Below are 16,231 nucleotides of genomic sequence, written 5' to 3' on the forward strand. Positions count from 1 at the left end.
GATGGTTAAACACAGCAACTTCAGAAGAACTTGGCTGAAAATAAGTAATACACTGAAAAGTTCATCTACTACCCTGCACCCGTGGTCAGTCTTACTCTGCTCCAGCTTCATCCCTTATCACTGACGAGCACTGTCGTCTGGGGTATCAAACGACAAAAGTGGAGAGAGATGAGTACACAGAAGCGATAAGAAGTCAAACCAACAGGAAATTATGAAAATAAGTTTATTTATTTAGTAGAGGTATTTATTTAGTAGAGGTAATTATTTATTTATGCAATTTATTTAGTAGAGGTAGTATTCTAGTGTCAAATGATAGCATCTCAACTGTTTGAGGTACCTGCTACCAAGGGGATGATTAAACCATTCCCCATGTCTGTGATGTGAGCAATACAGACAGACTAAAGCACAGAACACTTGCATGACAGCAACAGAGATGAGACATTAGGGAAAAAGTTTACTCACCTTCAACCTTGCTGAAGAAGACTCCAGACACTTTATTAATAGAAAGCCACTTATATTGATGGCTAACACTAAACATTTACCACTCTGTGTTTGCATTGCGGCATCTACTGAATATGTCAAGTCCTGAGTGTGATCATATCACTGGTATGGGAATGAAGTCCAAAAAGAGACCAAGGTTTCTATTAGTACTGAATGTTTTTAAAGAACAAACCAAGCAAAACATGCACCAGGAATCACAAAAATTAATTCACCTTACACAAAGTGGGAATTTGAGGATTCCTTATAGTCCTTTCCAGACCCATAACTCTGTGATAGTGCTATTTTGGCTTCACAGCTGTGACCCAAGGTTATATGAAGTTTCTCACCTAATGGGACAAAAAAAAGAGACCTATTAGTACTACAGCTGCTTATATCTACAGCATCTTATGTGACTGATTTTCTACAGGTAAATACAGAATGGTAACAAAATATTAACAAGCAAGGCTAAGAAATGAGGACTTTGGGAATATTGTGGCTGTATCTTTGCTATCCCACTTCTACATGAATTGTTCTGTGCTGGGTGCAGGTGTGAAGGTGTCAGTAGGGGAGGGCTGCAGGGGTGGCCTCCTTGGCTGGTTCCAGCAGACCCATGGAGCAGGTGCCTGCACTGCAGCCCAGGGGACAGCCCATGCTGCATTGTTTGGGGGTTATTTTCCAATGTCACATTGGCTTGTGAGCAGTTCCATAATTTCTGTTAGAAGGAAATTGCCTTATTTCAAAAGAACAATCTTAGTGATGCTCTTATGAGGCCAGTCTGGTTTCCATCCACTCGCCATTAGCAGGTGATGATCATTTCTGCCTCATCAGCTTCTTCCCCTACATGTGTTGGCACAGTTTTCTGCAAATGAAAATCCCCCAGGGGACTTCATACAGCTCTGAAACAATTTAGCTAACTCACATCCAAGATACACTGAGAGTCTGAATTGCCTTGTTATTATAAATAAGACCTGACTTTTCCAGGACTGCAATTATTTACCTTAAAAAGAAACTGAGAGATTGTGCACCCAACGTTGCTGAACCACAAAACCAGAGAGTTGTGCATTTCTTCTTCCAAAGACCAGCCAGCCAAAAAGAATAAATAATGAAGTACACAGGTTTCTGCATACACTAAACAGATCCATTAAAGTGGATTTATCTGCACCATTTCCCTTAAATTACAATCATGCCCTATTTCTGTGCAATTTTCTGTATTTTGTGAAATTATGTTCCTGGCAGTCAAATTGCTGTGTGGTGGCACTGTTACAGAGCGTTATGAAACTCATCTTGGGCTGAAACTGCAAGTCCTGCTGGCTCTGAGCTCTGCAGCAAAACCCCAAGAATGCTACATGGCTGAAGAGATGGTCATGTCACCTCCATCATTACTAAAACACAATAAACTTTACTAATGTTCCCTTTCACTATTTCTATGTGTTTCAGGGAAAAAAAAAAAAAAAAAAAAAAAAAAGGCATGTTCACGTAATTCTTGTAATGAATAATATAAAAAGTAGGAGTAAATACAGCCTTGTCTGGTTCTACCTTTTATCTTATTGACAAGTTCCACTTTGCAGGAAACAAATACAGAGGCACAGAACCTTTGTCCCAGTTCTTGTCATTCTTGTCACCTCTGCAAGGTGTCCCACCTCTGTCACCATTTGGATCTTCACTGGTCCCTCCCTGTAGAGCACTTCCATTAAAATGTAAAAATTCAGATGCAGAGATGACCACAGAATGCTCACATAGCACAGTAGAATAATGCCCAGCATAAATAAGGCATTTATTTAATCATATATAAGGCATTTATTAACCCTTGAGCAACCCTTAATTTGACTAAACAATTAAAATTCTCTGGTGTTTCATTCATGTGCCTAAAAAATGAATTTAAAGACATGTTTGGAGAGAGTAAAAATCTTACCTACTATCTATCTGTTTATAGCTCTTCAAAACAGAACTTGTAAGAGCAGACTTAATCTCATAATCTTTACCCAAGTGGCACAAAAGTCAATTGGTTTGAACCACATCACACATTTATTCTTTCAGAATAATCTAATTATTCTATTTTCACTGTCTCAAAAATGAAGATAAATTCCCATACCCGAATTCTTACATCCCTACAAAACAATTTCTGATATATATCGGACTTTACTAAAAATATACGCTATGAATAAAACTGACTTGTTTGTTTAAATCACTATGAGCTCTAAGAAATTCTAAGCCTTCCAAATTATTCTGAATTCAAGGCTCACTGTAGTCTCCTGGGCCCTGTAGTTTTCAAATGTCTTTAAAAAATGCTAGTTAAACAGCATTCAATCAGTGTCAGAGAAATCTCAGGAAGACCAGCTTTTAAGCTCTGCATTTTCCCCAACAGGAGAAAAAGTTCTTTACAGAAACTGAAAATGAAGCACAGACAGCAGAACAGCCAGCTCTGCCACACTGACAAAGGAATCCAAAGGAAAGATTTCCATTTATTTTCCTTTCAGGGACAGCTGTGCTCAGCCAGTGGGCAAGGACAGGTTATGTGAATAAAAGGCTGTGCATTATTTCACGCCTTAGGTATGAATGCCAAATACAAGCTAGCCAGGAATTTTACCATTGATGTATGAGGACATTTTAAGGAGCAGTGGAACCCAGTAGGTATTGGGACATGGGATTTCTCCTTCCTGACCACTAGAGCCCAGCACTCTTGGACTAAGGCATCTTCCATCTGAATTTGATGGATGCGGCTGCTGCTGCTTCTGCTTGGGGGCCCAGCCAGGAGCAAGCCTGAGCTCCTAATCCAAACCAGTGGATACCAAACCACACACACAGACACACAAGGACAGAGGGAGCAGAGTCTTTCCCAGCACACACAAATCCCCTCCCATAAACCCACCCACAGCCCCACTGTCCCTCAGCTCCAGCCTCAAGCATCCAAGGTCACCAATGTGTGACACAACCCCCGCAGTCTCCAGTTTCACAAGGACAACTCACTCACAGAGCCTTCAGACACTGCCACAGGATTTATCAAATACCCATGCTCAGACCCTGAGCCCCCTTATCCTGCCATTGTGGGGCTCTTTCCAAATCCGGGCTTTCCTCCTTGCCAGCTTGTCCAGCCCTTAGTTTGGCAGTGAGTTTTGGATCCCTACAGCACCTGGTTGCCCACACTGGCTACCCCACGGCTGGGCCCAGATCAAAGCCCCTGTGACCCATGGCCTCTTCTGCACCCATAGGTGTCCAGACCTTCCAATAAAACACACCCGCGCATGCTGATGCAGCACAGAAAGTAAAGTCAAGCAGAAAATCATCAAAAAAGCTTTTAATGAGAAGCTGGGATTGACTGCAGTGATGAGGCAAAAGGCTGTCAGACAAGAGCAATGCTCAAGAGACATTCCTCTTTTGTCCCCCCTTCCATTTTTCCATACAAGTCCACATCCATCTCCACCCTCTCCTCCCTCTGCTCCTGTCTCCTCCCAAACAAAGCACCTCTAATTACCCTTCCCTATCCATCCCAGTTTTGCCATACTCCTACCCAAAACAGGTATTTCTGCTATTACTTCAATCCCTTACTGATACAGCATAGTGGACCTTGCAAGATCTCCCCAATCTTCCTTTCAATTATTTGTGAGGTTTGATAACCTTCCCCTTAAACATCAGTGGAATTTGTTTCCATCTCTCCCAGCAATCTGTAAATTCTGTCAACCTCTCAATGCCACTGCTGTTCAGCAATTTCTCGTATCATGAGCAGCAGTTCCTGACAGTCTTTTCAGCTGGCAAGGCCTCAGCCAGAGCCTGGACACCTGCCCACATAACATGAGGAGGTTTAATTCCAGGACAGAAACAAAATGAAGCACAGATGCACTAAATTGCCACAGGTTTAATACGTGGCAGTGCTGAAATCCTAAACTGTTCCTGCAAAACAGCTGTGATGCAGCTCATCTGCCGCAGCCAAACGTCTGGTTCCAGGTTTCATAGAGTTCCAGGTCCTTGGGGGACACGCTGGGCCGCACCGTCCTCAGGGCACTCTCGAAGTCCAGGAAAGAGATGGGCCGTACCTGCTCCGGCGTGATAGTTGCAATGTCCATGGACTGCAGACTGCGGATAGGGCCCAGAGATGCTTCCCGACAGAGCTGTGTCATGTCTGCCCCAGAAAAGCCATCAGACTTCTGGACTATGAGTTTGATTTCCTCTTCATTCAGAGAGCAGTGCTCCTTCGCCATCAGCCGGGTGACAATCTGCTTCCTGGCAGAGGCTTCTGGGAGAGGGATGTACAGTCTCTTCACCAGTCTCCTTCGGGCAGCTTCATCAATTTCCTGGGGTCGATTTGTTGCTCCAACCACCAGGATACGATCTTCAGAGGAGGTTGTTGCCCCATCTAACTGCACCAGAAATTCAGTTTTTATTCTCCTGGACGACTCGTGCTCCCCCTCTCCGCGCTGGGACAACAGGGAATCGATCTCATCGATGAAAATCACTGCTGGCTGCTGACACCGCGCCACAGCGAACAGTGCACGGACCATCTTCTCCCCCTCACCCACCCACTTGGAAGTCAGAGAGGAAGCACTGATACTAAAGAAAGTTGCTCCAGACTGGCATGCGATGCACTTGCCTATGAGGGTCTTGCCAGTCCCAGGGGGCCCGAAGAGCAGAATTCCTTTGGGAGGACCACGCAAGCCGGTGAAGATGTCTGGTCTCAGCATGGGCCACACCACTATTTCTTTTATAGTAGCTTTGGCAAACTCAACTCCAGCAATGTCATCCCAGCTGACTGGAGGCCCGTGGTCCATGATCTCGTGCATGATGAGTTCAACCATTTTTGGTTCTATGTTTTTCAGCCGTTCATCCACAGGCAGCAATGGGTCTGTTGATTCCCCTACACGAGGCTTACACTGTGCTCCTCCATTTTCACTTCCATCTTGCTTTGGAACTGGAGGCACAAACTTGCTGTATGGACCCCGAGACCTGCCTGCACCCAAGGATTTTTTTACTCCTCCATATGATGAGACTGGTGCACGCTGGTTTTGAGATTTCATTTGCTGATCCATCCACAGCTGTTCTTTTGCCGTTTTAAACCCAGGAGCACTGCTCTCTTCATTTCTGTTTCTCTGCCCTGAAAAACCATTAGTTTCTGTAGAAATGGAAGCCTGACATGGAGCAAGGCTAGGAATAGCTGTGCTGCCTTCATCAGCCAGACCATAGAATGCTTTTCTTTTCCCAGAATTTGCAGACCAGGCAGGTACACCTGACTGGCTGAAAAGAGATGAATTTTGTCCATCACAACAGTTACCTGGCGTTTTCAGAGAACTACTATTAGTGGCTTCTTTACTTCCAAAGAGTGGAGTTGCCTGGAAACCTGGAAGAACCTGTTTGCTTAAAGAGGCTGAAGCAGCAGGAAGTGTGTCTGAAGTTCTTGTCACAGAAGGCACACTGCTTTGAAGGGACTTGGAAGATGAGGGATGCCCAAGAAGATCTGGTCCCTGACTTGCACATTTTGCTGAGCCAGCAGTGAGCTCAGTCTCCCTGGTACTGCCAAAGACATCGAGTTTAGGAGGAGCTGGAGCAGCGGAGGCGCTGACCCCTTTATCAGCTTGTACACGGGCATCTGTCTGTGCCATCTGAGAGCTCTGGAAAATTTTGCCAGCCTGCATCCTCTCTCGCACACACTTTAATTCAAACACATTATCTGTTGTCAAGGCAGATTGCCACTTGTCACTGTCACTTTGCTGACATTTTGCCAAAGTCAAAATGTTTTCTGCATAGTTATTCAAGCCAGTCTCTGCGTTGCCAGAGTCAATAATCGCAGAGTATTTCTCTGCGTACTCCTTAAACAGGTTGGCAGCACAGACCTGGGAGATCTCGGAGTTTGCCCATGCATACTGAATGCGCAGGATCTTGGCACGGTATCCGTCTGCCTTCTGCCCGGGCGTGCAGGTGCCAGAGGTGACAGCAAAGTAACTTTCCTGCCAGTCACTCAGGTGCACCGCACTGGGGTTGGGGGCCTCCATCACTGATGCTGGAACAGACAGAAAATACCTGCAGTTATAAAATGCCATTTCACACCATTTGCACCAGCTGCTTCCTAAACACTTACTTTCCTAAACACTTACACAGGAAAACCTACATTATTTTAACTGAGAGAAACAGAGCAGGAGGTCTTGCAAGCTACTTAGCCAGTCTGGACACTTCAATCTTTTTAAAAAGCAACCAGCTCTGTGGTGCAAAGGCATTTAGACTGAGGTTCTTTCTTCTTCCTCATCCAAAGAGGAAAAGAAAAAAGTGGGGGAAAAAGAAAAAAGAGAGAGTTTGCTTCTAACCAGAGGTCTCCTGGGGAGATAAGTAGGCTGCAAAGAATAGTAACAGATGGCCAAGCAAAAACTGGCCTTGTTAAATGAAAGCACCAATGCTTTCATTCTTATTTGACAGAATATGGCACAGTGCAGCAGAGGACAGAGGATACACCACTCTGTCAGAATGATTTCATTTATTACAGTGATGGTAATAAAAATGAAACCATTAAGCTAGTAAGTAATACTGTGTGCAGCGTCTCTGAGGAGAGACAGAAATGGAATTATTAATCCTGAATGTAGCAAGACTTCATATTAAGAAAATATTAACAGATTACCAGAAAATGTTCAAAACTAATTCTTCCATTTAGAGGGCACCAAAATGTTCCCATTTTACACTTTAGAGAAACGAAGCTCTTGCGTGTTTAAAGCAATGCTTATTTCTCAGTTTCAGAAAGCAGAATTTAAACTCCTTTAGTGTTGGGTTTCTTTTAAGAAATAGGAAAGATGACATTTGACTCAGGAGTATTTTGTTTGACTTGAAATTATTTGCTCACGTCCACAATGTATTTTCTTTCTCTGCAAAGTATTGTGTCCATATATTCTGCACCCTTTCCAACAGTGTGTGAGTCAAGTTGCAATCCCCTGGATCAGCTACGGACTGTGTAGGAGTGCAGATGAAGGTACAGGTGCAATGTTCATGCAAGGCTGGGAAGACAGAACTGAAAAAATCCAGGCTATGTGAGGTTGTCCTCCCTAATTATTTGCAAAACGTCTGGCATCAGCATTAGACAACAGAGAGCACAATATGATTATCGCTCATATGCCTATATGGCTGCACATGTGATAAATAATCAGGATGCCAATAATTTTTGCTTGAATTTTTTTTCACTACAGCCAGATTTGTAGTGCTATTTAGAAAAGTCAAAATACATTTTACCTGCAAATCTGGCACTTCTACAAGCAAATCCAATTAAAACAAACAAACAAAGCCAGACCACAAAAGCAAGACTTTCCAAAAAGTTACTGCCAACTTTTGCACCATGAGAAGTGTAACTTGCACCTAGAGAATGTGATTCAAACTCACATCATCATCCATCCATAGCTGAGTGACAGAACAGGAGTTAAAAGGCTGCAGCCTTTTACTTCTTTTCTCTAAACGGCTTTCACTGTGCACATAATTTTTTTTGTAACTGTTGGATCAAAAAGATCATAAGTGTCATAAAAGCATAAATTCAGGAAAAGTTTAATAGCAGGTATTTGCCCCAATGAAATACCTATAGTTTAGACCATAAAATCTCAAGTTAGTTCACCATCACTTTCTTAAGGATTCAATGGTCACCTTCATAGCATTGAGGGAAGGTTGTAACAAGTGAAGAGTGGCAACCAGTTTGAATTTTGTTATTTTTGTTCACAGAATCACAGAATGGAGAAGGTTGGAAGAGACCACAGTGGTCATCTGGTCCAACCTCCCTGCTCAAGCAGGGTCATCCCAGCACACATGACACAGGATTGTGTCCAGACAGTTCTTGAGTATCTCCAGTGAGGGAGACTCCAAAGCCTCTCTGGGCAACCTGTGCAGTGTGGTCACTACCACAGGAGAGAAGTTCTTCCCCATATCCAGGCGGAGCTTCCTATGCCTCAGTTTCTGCCATTGCCTCTTGTCCTATTGCTCGGCACCACCAAGAAGAGCCTGGATCCACCCTCTCGACACTCACCCTTTAGTTATTTATATACATCTTAAACACCGTCTAGCATCATTCTTTCCCCCATGTCTAATCCATATTAATTGTCCTCATAGCCGTACAACTTCTCTCCAAGAGAGCCACTTGCACACACGTTCAGTTCCCAGACGAGGGGATCGCACTCGGTGTGCACGCCTGAAGCGGGGGGTGTATCCCAGCACGGCCGCCGATGGATGCGGCGCTCGGGGGCGCGCTCGCCTCAGGGCGGAGCGGCGGGAGCTGCTGCTGCCGCCACACACGAGCACGCCGAGCGCGGGGCCCAGGGAAACACAGCGAGCACACCCACCCTCCACTGCCCTCAGGAACCCAGCCGGGAAGCCACCCGGCCATGGCTGAGCCCTCCACGCCCCTTCCCAGCCGGCAGCCACGGCCCTTCAGCTTAGGAGCCCTGGCCGGCCCGGCGGCGGGCGGGTGCCCCCTGAGGGCACCGGGAAGCGGAGGCCACAGCCCCGAGCGGGTCCCGCGGCCCCTCTCCTCCCCTCCCTTCTCCCCTGCCTTCCCTTCTTCCCTGCCTTCCCTTCTCCCCTGCCCTGCTCCCCCGGCCCGGCCGCGCTGCTCCCGCTCCCCGCACCCACCGGCCGCCGCCAGCCGCGCGCGCCCGCTCTGCGCTCGGCCCCGCCCCGCCCCGCCCCGCCCGCCAATCGGGTAACAGCGCTCCGGGAGACGCAGCCAATCAGAGGCCAGGAAGGGGGGCCGAGTGGGAGAGGGGCGGGCTCGTAAGCGCTTCGTCACCCGCAGCGCTGGGAGGGACGGCGCGCGGCAGGGCGGGCGCGCCCTATTGGCTGCGCCTGAGGCGCGCTCTGTCCAATGGGTGCGGGGTCCGCGCCTTGGGAGGCGGGACCGGCCGCGCGCCGACCGCCGCCCCACTGTGGGGAGCGGCGGGTCCCCCCGGATCCCTCCGCGTGTTCCCTGAGCTTCCGTCCCGTGTCCCCTCAGCTCCCCCACCTCCTTCCCGAGTCCTCCCGCGTCTCCCGCCGAAGACGCTGCCGACGGCCTCGGGCGCTCCCCTGGTGCCGGTGTCTAGGCTCTTGCGCCTCGCCAGCCCTGCTCGCACGCTTCGGAAGAACCTTTCTGGCCAGGGCTTGGTTCCTCAGCTGGAGGTCAGAGCAGCTGAGAAGGGAGAGGCTGGAGAATGTCACAGGTTCTGTCACGTTTATTGCCTGTCCCAGCCATTTTCAGTAGCAGTAGAAAATGGAAAGGGAGATGTGCAATTTCCGTGAGGCAGAGAACTTCAGTGTGACTGAAGGAGCGGAATTGCTGTGGCTGTTCCTGTGTCAAACTCGCCTTTAGCTGCCGCAAACAGCGGAGCGGGCACCTCCCATCAGCATTCCTGGCTGCCCGGCCTTTGTGCCTCTCCGTGCCCTTGGCTCGGCTCACAGGCAGTCCCGGGCTGTGTCCTTGGCAGCAGCCCTTCCTGCAGGATGGGCTCCGCAGGAAGTAAGTTCCACGAGTGATGGCCCAAGCACAAAGCACTAACCCTAACCTTAACCCTGGTGGTGACTTCGCAGCCAGTGGTGGGTACCTGGCCCTTAGGCACACAGGCACTTGACCTCCACGGCCACCTATTTCAGCTGTAGCCCTGAGACACCGGCTGCGGGGCCACCACGGCAGTGTCAGAAGGGCACGCTGTCTAGCACTCCTGGAAACAACAGCTGCTGCGCAGGCCTGTTTGGGAGAACAGCTCTGACAAGGACAAGATTAATGGCACACTCTTTATACAGGGCAAAAGATGGTGGGCCATGTGGAAGCATCCCATGAATTGATTGTGGTGTTGGAGTCCCCATCTGGATCACACCAACCCACGTTCAAATTAGCACACCAACCTAGATGCAAATTAGCACTCTAAGCTGCAGTTACACCTCTGGTATTAACAGAGATGCTTCTGTGTGGGTGAACATTTCATTTCCCTGAGAAGCCTTTCCTGCAGTTACTGTCAGGTTTTTGTCATACATCAGGCTTGTTATGCCATTAATGCAGACAGCACATTAAACTGTCTGTGCTGGCACGCAAGCTATCATCTCAGACCCAACTGGGCTAACATTTAAATAGTGTGTGACACTGCTGCCATCAAATTTCTCCCAAGGCACGCTTGCCCGATTTCCCTGGGATTGCAGAGGCAGGGAGCAAAGCAGCCTTGGGGACGTGGGCTGCAGCCAGGCAAGACTGATATCATGGACCCCTTCCCTGTCCTACTGGATGGCACCGGAGCTACAAACCAAAACCGAAGTTGGGCATGTGGCTCCAGCGGCAGATGCAGCTGCAGTACTGTGCAGAACTTGGCAGAAGGGTCGGCACTGGCCCTGGATATGGCCAGGTATTTTTCAGACTCCTGTTGCTGAGGAGGAAACTTCCTGCAGAAAAATTTGCAAACTCCCATTTGCAAAGTGATTTGAAGGACACATTGAAAAAAAGTCCTTGGTGGTGAAAATCAGGGCACTGACTTGATATGAGTGGGAAAGCTGGGCCTCTTACAGTGCATCTGGCATGAATGAGATGAGACAAGAGAAAAAAGATGAGGTGAGAAAAACTCAGTTAAGTACAAAGAGACAATAGCTGTAGTTTTGTTTTGGTTTATTTATATTGCCAATTAGGTTTTGGGTACAGATTTTAAAGGGAGTCAACAGCTCACAAGTCATAATTAGAGCATTGGACTTCTGATTATTTTTCCACTTAGAACATACAAACTCTACATATGCTATACAGTTATCATCCATTGATGGTTATTTAACCTGCCCTCACCAACCAACTACCCAGGTCTTCAGGACTCTCAGTTTTATTTCTCTTTTGCTTCTGTCTTTGAGCAATTCAAGTTTATACATCTCAAGGTTTAGACTGCTGTTGTAAGGCAACTTCAATGTGATTACTGCTTATCACATATGGTGATGAGTAGTACTTTGACAACAACAAAACAACAATGAGCAGAATCTTGTATGTAAACACAAGAAAAAATTAAAAATGTAATAATTATAATGCAGTTCAGAGTATAATATATTACCAATACTTTCATAAATACATACATTTTTATTATTTCACCATCAGTAATAAAATATAATCTGTCATTAAGAATGTAAGTACTGTAGTCTGCTAGTTTAAAAAAAATAAATTGAGGCTCCTGAATGTAAAAGTCAGGTTTTTCCCTCCTTCTCTAATAGTCATGGTCTTCCTTGAGATGTGGATATTCTACTAAAGTACAGTTCTGGGATTTTTAAATTATTTTTAATATCAAACAGTATTCACCAGCAGAGGCTGTATTAGCTTTTGCACACAAGGCACAATAAATCCAGATTAACATTAACTATTCATAAATACAGTGTTTCTCACAGATACATTACAAAGCTACAGAACAGAAACAGCAGTTATGTGCTTTTTTAAAATATTCCTTTCAATGCTTCTTCTTGAGTTGATTACACAGCCCATATTTCCTTTTCAGATAACCTAATGTTAATAGTCTAAGAAAGAATTATCACATGGAGAAAAAAAGGTATGAGAGAGAGAATACTATGTAGGCCTTCACTGGTTAAACATATTTGAATTGTTCTAGAATTTCAGAAAAACGAGAACCGTGAACTTGAGGTTTCTGTACTGGGCTAGCCAGGGGGAAATGTAATTCCATGGGTCTCATAACTGCTGTTTATTAGACAGATTTACTAATGTCACTTCTTTAAAAACAAACAAAAAAAAAAAAACCAAAAAAAAACCAAAAAACAAAAATGAACTTTTACTCCATCTGTATTTTAAATTAGCCTTTATCTTCTATTCTTTGCCAACAGGAGTTTCTGTATCTGGACAACAGCCACTTCTTAAACTGATATCCAGATATTGAAAAATGTTTAATTGAATGTCAGTTTTGGCAGTATTTTCCCCCAAAAAGTCTAAAGGTATCTATGTCTAATTGTGGGTTGTTGAGGACATTTCACCTCTCCTAGGTTTGGGTGTGCATCCTGCCTGCATCCCAGTTTTACAGCAGTTTGAGACTCACACAGGCAGGCATCATTCATCTCTGCTCTGGTTTCCATGGAGCAGATTTCCAGCAGAATCTTCTTATGTTCAGTTTAGAGGTGCCTTACCTTATGCCTTTGTTTTCCAATACTTATTAGTCAGATTTTTAATTTCAATTATAGTCACCTAAGCCCAGAGCAACTCCATTTCATTTCAGTGGAATTATCCTGGATTTACTCTGTGATAGCTTTGATCCAAAGCTATTTTTTTTTTTTTTCCCCTGGACAATCCTGGTTATATATGTCACATACAAAATACTGGTCTGTCTCACAGAGAATGTGTAATTCTTTGGCTTCAAGGTTCTAGAGTTTTCATAGTGTAAAAGTTGTAAAATTTTATCAGTGTGGAAGATAACGTGTTATGGATGAACACTCTTTTCCAGGTCATGAGGTCTGAATTACGTTGTTTAAGAAAATAGTAACAGAGAAAGGAAATAACTACCAGCATTTTCCACTCTCTTCAGTCTACCAATCTACTGCATTGTGCTACCACAGAAAAGTTGAATTTCATATTGGTTCTGCTGAAGAGAATGATGCTATCAAAATTTCTGTCACTGTAGCTAACAGTAGTGTCTTGTGTCAGTCACCTGCTCAAGTATTACTGCGCTTTACCAAATTCATTGGTTATCCCTTTCTTGATCTGTTACCTGGGAAATCAGTTCCTTATGGAAATAGCAGTCCTTCCCAGTTTGCACCCTAGAAGTGAGAGATTAGGAAAGGCAGAGATAGGAGCAGATCATGTGCCAAACTGTCCTGATCTATTTTCCCTGGTCTACTTGCAACTTTCCAGCTGTAGGAAGTTTACTTGAAAGGGATTGAAGAAGAAAGCTGAATAATTGTGCACATTGCTCAAGAGGCTGTAGAAGTTAATATGAGCATTAAAAAGGAAGATTGAAATGCAAATGTAGAAATTAATCCTACATATTATTTTTCTTGGAGCAGCCACTTACGTTGTTCTTATTTACACAGAAATAACTGTCTGGAATTTATGTTCTTAAAATGACAAAAGTACTTTGTGACTTGATATTCTTCTGACTTTCACCTCCAACTTTCATTTTAGCTCTTTACTATGTCTGCCTTTGACAGGATGATGAATCAATGGTTTGTGTCAATATATATATGATTTTACTTTCTCAGAAAGACGTTTTCCAGTATGTTCATTTTCCATTCATCACTGTTTATGGAAGAAAACCACTGATGGGGGCACCACAGCTGGTTTTGGGGGTTTGTTCTTTTACTTCCTGTTTTGATGTCACTTGCTTACCCGTTTGCTAGCTAATTTGAGAAACTAAGAGTAGTATTTTTGACATCACATTCCTTAGCACATTTTGGCAAAGATTTATTACACCATGAAGTAATCAAAATGGTAGCCATAAAAACAAATCACAACTCAGTTTCACAGAACATATCTTACAGACTATTTTCAAGTAATCACTGCTGATAATAACTTGATTAAAAACATAGAATACCAGGTAGCACATAGCTTTTCACAAAACTCTTTAGGAGGAGCTCTTCAGGGATATCATTATGAATGATCAATTTGGAATCCAATAGCCAGCAGAACCTATTTGCTGGAATTGACAAAATGGCTGTTTTAAAAGCAAACCATTTAGGGGTAAGTAGAGAACCTGCCAGAAGGATGATTAGTAATCTGATAGTGCACATTGCCCTAAGTGGCTATGCAGTGAAGGAAGTCTTGAAGTCCTTTGTTCATTTACAAAATTCCTGCAGCAAGTGTGTCATGACATGATAGTGCCCCAAATCCTGGCAACATTTGTGCATGCTTATTCAGATACTAACATATTTAGAAAGTGAACTAAACTTCCCCAACATGGCTTCTTCCTGCAGTCATAGTAATGTTAAATTAATTGGTTATAAGACCTTTAGTTTCATCTGTGAAGAAAGGAGGTGAATGAGGACAATGGAGGGAGCACCAACCCTTCCATTTTCATTGCTTAGTTGAACAAATGCTCTTGACTACAAACTGGTAAGAAATGACAGCTCTATTCTCCTTGGCTATGTGCATCCTGGAAACAGACAAGATGGAATTACAGTACAGAGGAGGAATGACTATGGTTACAATTCAACTCACTGGCAAGGATTTTGCTACTGCAGCTAGGCTATATAACAACAGGTTTTGTACTTTTTTTCTTCATAGTTTGACTTTCCCACCTGCACCTAAAATAAAACTTGGCAACACAGAGAAAGCCAGTTAATTACCGAATCTCTACTTATACTTCACTGCTGTTACTGCTGGTGGTGGTTTTGCTCCCATGTTTTCAGAAGATCAGTTGCCAGCTGTGAGATGTGCTGCCAGGCAAACTTGATGTGGGTGGATTCCACTGTGCGGGAACAAATAGCAAAACGTAGCACAAACTTCTCTCGGAGGTGGCACGGGACCAGATGGATCTTCTTGGCATCATTTATGCTTTTTAGAAGTGCCTCGTTTAGTTCATTTGAGCCCTGAAATCATTGTAATTCAATTGATATGGCAATGAATTTTAGAAACAGTTCTAGAAAATGTAAATCCCACCAAGCAGCCAAGTTCAAGTAACACTAGTAACGAGCAGTCACCTTCTCATCTCTCAGTGCTTTCCCATCAAAGGATCACAAAAAGATGATGATGTAAGAGAGAAGTTTTGAGCCACAAAGAGATTTAGGGATTACCTTCCATTTAGAAGCAGTGTTCACACTGGGGCATTTGTGATAGCTGACTACCTTTTTGTGACCTAAGGTCGTGAGCTATGTTAAAAGCATTCATTATTGTATCTGTGTTACTACACTCTTCTTGGATCTAATCAAACAAACATGGGAGGAAGTTTTGCAGTGAACTATACTAACCTTCCTCACTTAAGCATGGCTGCTGTGAGACATTATTTTGAATATTAAATCTTACTCTTAATTTAAAAATTTTTAAGCTAATATATCCCTGGCATAAGTAGGGATATGATCAGTGGAAACCCTGAAAAAGTATTTGCCTCAAGTTCTATAAGAGTTACCTACCACAGAATCCATCAAAGGAAGTATTTTAGGTATTGTGCAACCTTTACTCTCTCTATTACACTGGTGGCAACACACAATTGCAAGAGATTCTGGGAGCATCTACATTTTTACCGCAGTGCCCCCTTACTGAGCACTGACTGTGGGAAAAGAGTCACAAATGGACAAATCCTTCTGTTCAGCAGCAGTTGTCTTACTGTGGCAGCACTGATCTTCTTGAAAACATCCTGACCAGAAAACACCTTCTCTCAAATCCGGGCAATTGTGACTTTCCTGCTTAGTCTTTTCCATATAAAAGGAAACATAAGGCAGACAGTTTCCTATTGGCAGTAAAGATAAATGTATCATTCTCACATTTTTCTATCATATTAGGAATTAAGAGTTGAACCCAAGTCAAAACTGTGCTCTGTCTTAGCACAAGTTATTATGAATTTGGTGTGAAGTACTAAAATTCATGGCTTAGCCTTAGTCTTCCAGGAGATATTTATGTGACTGAAATGCTTCTAAGAAAATGGACCAACTTGTTATTTTGTAAATCCCCACCCATTACAGGTCAGTCACTGCTCACGATGATGTCCTGCTTTCTTATCAAAGGCAATGCATTATTAAAATGACAATCCTTGCCTTTAATATCAAATGCACAGCACTGACTTTCAGCCAATACAAGCAGTTATATGATGTTAAGTTGGCAGGAGTGAAGGGAGGAAGAAGAAAGATTCATTTATCTTTCTTCTGTTCTACTCACACA

The 16,231-nt window shown here is 44.1% G+C and overlaps 2 protein-coding genes across 4 annotated transcripts in view; both read right to left on the minus strand.

Annotated features, from left to right (window-relative positions):
• Nucleotides 1-3,760: 3,760 nt before the first annotated feature.
• On the minus strand, nt 3,761-9,111 carry FIGNL1 (fidgetin like 1). The gene is made up of 2 exons (XM_002190554.7): nt 9,061-9,111; nt 3,761-6,469 (listed from the first exon to the last, which is right to left on the minus strand). Exon 2 carries the CDS (start codon nt 6,459-6,461, stop codon nt 4,392-4,394), a length of 2,070 nt encoding a protein of 689 aa, XP_002190590.5. The 5' UTR covers nt 6,462-6,469; nt 9,061-9,111; the 3' UTR covers nt 3,761-4,391.
• A 1,928-nt stretch (nt 9,112-11,039) lies between these two features.
• DDC (dopa decarboxylase) overlaps nt 11,040-16,231 on the minus strand; it is a 73,983-nt gene continuing 68,791 nt past the window's right edge. For all 3 annotated transcript variants that reach the window (XM_030265740.4, XM_072924360.1, XM_012571823.5), the window contains exon 14: nt 11,040-14,946. In XM_030265740.4, the coding sequence (XP_030121600.1) occupies nt 14,731-14,946 (216 nt within the window). In that variant the 3' untranslated portion in view covers nt 11,040-14,730. The remainder of the gene's footprint in view (nt 14,947-16,231) is intronic.

This window comes from Taeniopygia guttata, chromosome 2, assembly GCF_048771995.1.
Source record: "Taeniopygia guttata chromosome 2, bTaeGut7.mat, whole genome shotgun sequence".
Lineage (NCBI taxonomy): Eukaryota > Metazoa > Chordata > Aves > Passeriformes > Estrildidae > Taeniopygia > Taeniopygia guttata.